Genomic DNA, 5,196 nt, shown 5'->3' with positions numbered 1-5,196 from the left:
TTAAACTTGTATAAAAATAATTTAAAAAAAATAAATTTGAGTTTAATTATTTACGTAATTATTCTAATTCTCACTATTCCTAAGAATTGAATTTGACTACTCTAATTACATCAAATTCAATGAAACCCACTAATTACAATGGTTATCTAAACTCCTATATAATTATACCTAAATCTAGTTAATAGGTCACTTTTCAATGAGTAAAGTAACTATTGAAAAGTAATTTACCAAAATTCATCTTTATTCCATAGTTTATATCAACCAGCTGGTGCTTGTGGATGTCTAGCCTTTATTTAAAAGCAATTGGATATAATCAAGTGATGTTTTGTCCAAATTTGGGATCATTAAGAGAGTGTGGTCGGTCATTTTGGGAATTATATATTAGACATTGAGATAGAGATGTGAGCACTGGTAAAAAGCTTCCCAAGTTGTTTTAGTGTGGGAATATGGAAGCAAAGCAAGTGCAAGACGTAAGCTATTTAAGTGGTGGGATGGTGGTTTGCCTCTAGTTGAATTAACGTTGATGATCGTTGAGCACTCTCGAGGTTGTCAATGCTGGTTGGTGGTGGAATCTAATATGCGGATCCTTGCTCAGCAAAGCTTGATTGATTTGGACCTGATATCTTCCATAAAAAGCCACACTAACTTAACCTTGTCTATAAAAACAACAAAAGGAAAATGCTACACGTAACATTTTCCATTCAAAACAGATAACCGACCCTTCGAGCTTTCGATTAGCTAGAAAAAAAAAACCCTAAAAGAAGAGCCTAGGCTGTAATCTTCTTATTGCTTTCTTGTTCAATTTGTATAGTATGGTTTGACAGATAAAATCGGAGGCGAATCCAAGGGCTGGTATGGGATCCAGTTTCCCCTAAAATAGAAAATTGTTGTTTTAACCTTTTAAAAAGTTTTAAAATTTTAAATTAGTAGAGATAAAATTATATTTTAATCTCAAAAATTATAAAAATTTAATTTAATTTTTTAAAAATTATAAAGATATAAACTATTAAAACTTAAAATTTCATTTCAGCTCCCTAAAAATTTTCTACCGAAGCCCTGGATGAAACTATTTTCTTAAATACCACCAAAACAAAAGTATATTAATTATTTTTTCATATATTTGGTTAAGTGAAAAGTAATATAAAAGGAGAGAAAATAAATCATTTCAAGTATAAATGATAAGATAAGAGAATAAAATACTTATGTAAGGAATTTTTCAAAAGTTTATTTTTTTCAACTCTATGAATGGAAAGAAATATATATATATATATATATATATATATATATTTTCTATCATTTTTATTCTACTTTTTTTATCATTACAATTTATCTTACCATGCAAAGCCTTAACAATTTTATGTGGCTTTTTCGAAAATTATTATATTCGGTACTTCTTTTCATTAGTATGAATATCGTTGAATATGGTTAAGTGAATTTTAATTAAAATTGATTTATTTAATAGTATATAAGGACACATAACACCTTCTAATTTTGCAAATGGGCAGTTGACACCCTCACGATAACGACAAACGCTAAAGAGAAGTCATTGATATTTGCATAATTCCCTATTTCAAGTTCATTTTCATTAATGTCCGTCATAATCTCAGTTCTCATTGAAATTTTATAATCTATTAATAGCAGCTTCAAGTACACAATCAAAGTACCTCCTTCAAGATTCCAGTTATACATCCAAAGCCTGACTATTCACCACCCTGCAATTGGTTCTTATCTCACCACCCTTCCCCGACTGCAACTCACCCATCTTCAACATTCCTTCTACGAATGCCTTGAAAAACTCGTTTTCATCCTTGCTAAATAGCTTCACATACTCTCTGGTCTGTGGGAATGTGAACAGGGTTTGATCCGAATTCAGAAACCCTCTCCCTGCAACCAAGTCCTTGAAATACTGGTTATCGAACAGCTTGGGTGTTGCATCCAGATCTCCGGTCACATTCTCATCTCCACCAAGTGGGCAAAGCTTGTCAAGCTTTTCTCTAAACCATGGTTCGATGGCAGGGTCAGGCTTGCCGGAGCCTGATTGGTTGTAGAGCCTGAACATGATTGAGAAACACCTTGCTTCTCCAATGGAGTGTGAGCCTGAGAGGGCTACCAGATCCTTGACGGATAGATTGAATTTGGTGAAGAGATCGATGAGAGAAGTTGCGTTAGCTCTTGGGCTTGGCATTATGTTGTCGGAATCCTCTTGACTGGCTGTCAAGCTATCTTTTCTTCCTAGCCTCACCACCCAGTCGGGCCCCCCTGCCTGCATTAACTCACATTCCAACCACATCAGTTCCGGTGAAAAATCAGTGGGGGAGCCGGGTCGCGAAAGATTTTCATTTACCACTTTTATAATTTATAACATTTTAAATTAGTAATTATAAAATTATACTTTAATTTAAAAAAATATAAAAATTTAATTTAATCCTTTAAAAATTATAAAAAATTATAAAGATATAAATTATTAAAATGGTAAAATTATATTTTACTATTATAAAAATATACAATTTAATTCTGGTCCCAAAAAATTTTCCGACTCCACCACTAGATAAATTACACAAAATCAAAATGGAGAGCCCAATGTTCCTCAAATTAATATAATTTATATACTATTAAAAGAATCAAATAAAGTTAATATTCACTACTTAAAATGATATAAAATTTAATTTTTTCATTTACATTTTATTCAAACAAAATATTTTAAATTTAGATTTATTTAATTATTTTTAATAATAAATGAGTTAATTTAATCAGATTCGTATGCTAAGTCGAAACTCTCTAAATTGTAAAGCAAAAGGCTTAGAAAGTTACTAACAAAGTTAGCTTAAAACAAAATACAATTAGAAATATCTGCTACTGTCAAACTTCCAAGGGTTTTTGTCACTCCACTAAGTAGAATTAATTACTTGATAACCAAAAATAGAAGGATTAAGAAGTTAGGATAATCTAGAGGTTCAAATCCCTACTAAATATATATGTACATGAGTTGTAGTCCAAATTTAAAAAATTTTAAGGCTCAAGCCTATTAATATTAATATCTTTTTAGAATTATTTAATTTAAATTCAGTGCAAGTCAAATTGAATAAAAAATACAAGTCGTGTCCAAGCCGGACCAGATCTGTTGGGCTGGGAGGGCCACAAATGAGTAAACCCATCTTTTTTCTTTTCTTTTCGTGAAATTTTTTAAGATTAAAGAAAATAAAATGAAAAACGGCTACTGGGGAAGGCAAAAAGAGGGAAAAGTAAGTGGACTTAACAGCTACAATACTATAATTACTTCGTAACTGATGACTGTGAAACGTTAAGTGCAAGAAATGTTACTATTTTTTATGGAAAAAGTAATGCTCCTATTGTTTTAATTTTTGTAACATCACTGATCTTTGCTGTTTTTTTGAACATTAAGTGGAAAAAATTATTCTTCTTACAAAAGCTGGATGGGGCTAAGAATATAATAATTTAGGGCAATATTTTAAGTTTATCAATCGCCCTAGTTGACAAAGTTGGGACAAAAGGCGCCCATTCGTGCTGAATTTCTGGCAAAATGTTTAACATATAGCTTTTTATATAAAGAAAAAGAAGAAAAAGTGTTGGGTATATTTTTAAGATGTATTAAATTTAAACCTTCAACATGAATAATAAAATAGGAAGATAAGAAAGGTAGGAATAGTTACGAGAGCAACAGCATCTCTGGCGGCCATGATTATGACATCCGCACAAGAAACGACGCCCGGACAAGCCTTCTCCAAGGCTTCCTTCACCTCATCCACAACCTCGAATGATCTTAGCGAATTTATATTGGAAAGAGCTAGTTTTTCCCCAAGCATGTTTGGCGTATCATCTAGCAGCAAAGAAGCATCACAACCCTGTAACAAACAAAGGGGAAGAAAGGCAAACAAGTTATTGGTAGCTTGCCGTATTAAAACATATATGTGTAGGGTTTTTTTCTTTTTTTTTTTTTTTTGGGTTAAAAAAGGTTTTTTTACATTAACGAAACAATCGTGGAACTGAAAGCGCATGACGGAGGCAACGCTTCTCGGTTCCCTAATCATGGCCTTCATCATCTCATATCTCACTATCGCTTCCGCTTCTGGACATGTTTGAGCGTAAAACCCTGGTCGGAGAGTCTCTGCGGCCGCCATTGTCACTAGTAGGACAAACAGCACTGAAGGATAGAGAGACATTTTTTTTTTGAGGGGAGGGACTAGGGTGGATGGGTTTGTCTGAAATTAATAGACCAACTTAGGTTTTTCTGAATGGCTTCTTAAACTTGTTGAATGTATTATATCATGGAGCTGTGGGTGGGATATGATAGTGTTGGTTGGTTTCTATATAATAAATCTTTTTAACAAGGGATACGAGATGTGAGTTGTTTAAAGATGGAATTCGGAACGGATGTGAATTTAAGATTTAAATAGATGTTCTTTTATCATTTGATATACAGAGAGAACAATGATAAAGAAAATTACTACAAACTTTTTCCTATAATTTCTGTATTCTTCAAAATTAAGAAATTAATTTATCTATTTACAATTTAGTTTCTTTACTCTTTTTTAATTTTAAAATTTAAGTCCAACTGTTAATACAGCTAATTTTTATTAAATTTATTGTCGTGACATTTTAAAATAAAAATTACTCATTTAATAGTTATGTAATTAAAAAGATTTTATACTTAACTCAAATTTAACAAAATAATAATTAACCTGAATTTTAAAATATAAAAATAAAAAAATATTTCAAAAATATAAATACATGAACTAAATTCCTAATTTTCAAAAAGTATAACTATACGCGTATTTTAACCAATTCTTATTTATACCAACTTGTTATTTGTATATATAGTAAACTGAAATCCAAAAAGATTTTGTATGGATAAGACAAACAGTATTCGCTCTATTTAAGAAGGTATTAAATTTGGAAGAAAAAATATTCTTCCCATTTTTAATGAAATTTTAAATTTTATAAATAGAGTATCTTATAAATATAGTAAAATATTTTTAAAAATACATTTACTTTACCAACCCAAAAAGTAATACCATTTATTTTTGAGAAATTGCAATTTCATCAGAGTTACTTTTAAACTAAAATGAATTGAAAAGTGCGATAATGCAATTACCATAGTAAAAGACGGATTGATAAATTTGTTCAGTTATCTTAACTAAAACTACTCTTATGGTAGATTTACCATGCGAATGAAAA

The 5,196-nt window shown here is 30.7% G+C and overlaps 1 protein-coding gene across 1 annotated transcript; it reads right to left on the bottom strand.

The window, feature by feature from the left end:
- Positions 1–1,552: 1,552 nt before the first annotated feature.
- On the bottom strand, positions 1,553–4,356 carry LOC105804166 (peroxidase 17). Its single transcript, XM_012636657.2, has 3 exons — positions 3,984–4,356; positions 3,672–3,863; positions 1,553–2,263 (listed from the first exon to the last, which is right to left on the bottom strand). Exons 1-3 carry the CDS (start codon positions 4,179–4,181, stop codon positions 1,682–1,684), a joined length of 972 nt encoding a protein of 323 aa, XP_012492111.1. The 5' UTR covers positions 4,182–4,356; the 3' UTR covers positions 1,553–1,681.
- Positions 4,357–5,196: the final 840 nt, after the last annotated feature.

Source organism: Gossypium raimondii, chromosome 11, assembly GCF_025698545.1.
Source record: "Gossypium raimondii isolate GPD5lz chromosome 11, ASM2569854v1, whole genome shotgun sequence".
Classification (NCBI taxonomy): domain Eukaryota; kingdom Viridiplantae; phylum Streptophyta; class Magnoliopsida; order Malvales; family Malvaceae; genus Gossypium; species Gossypium raimondii.
Note: the sequence above shows the minus strand (reverse complement) of the source record. Positions and strands in the feature narration are given on the sequence as shown.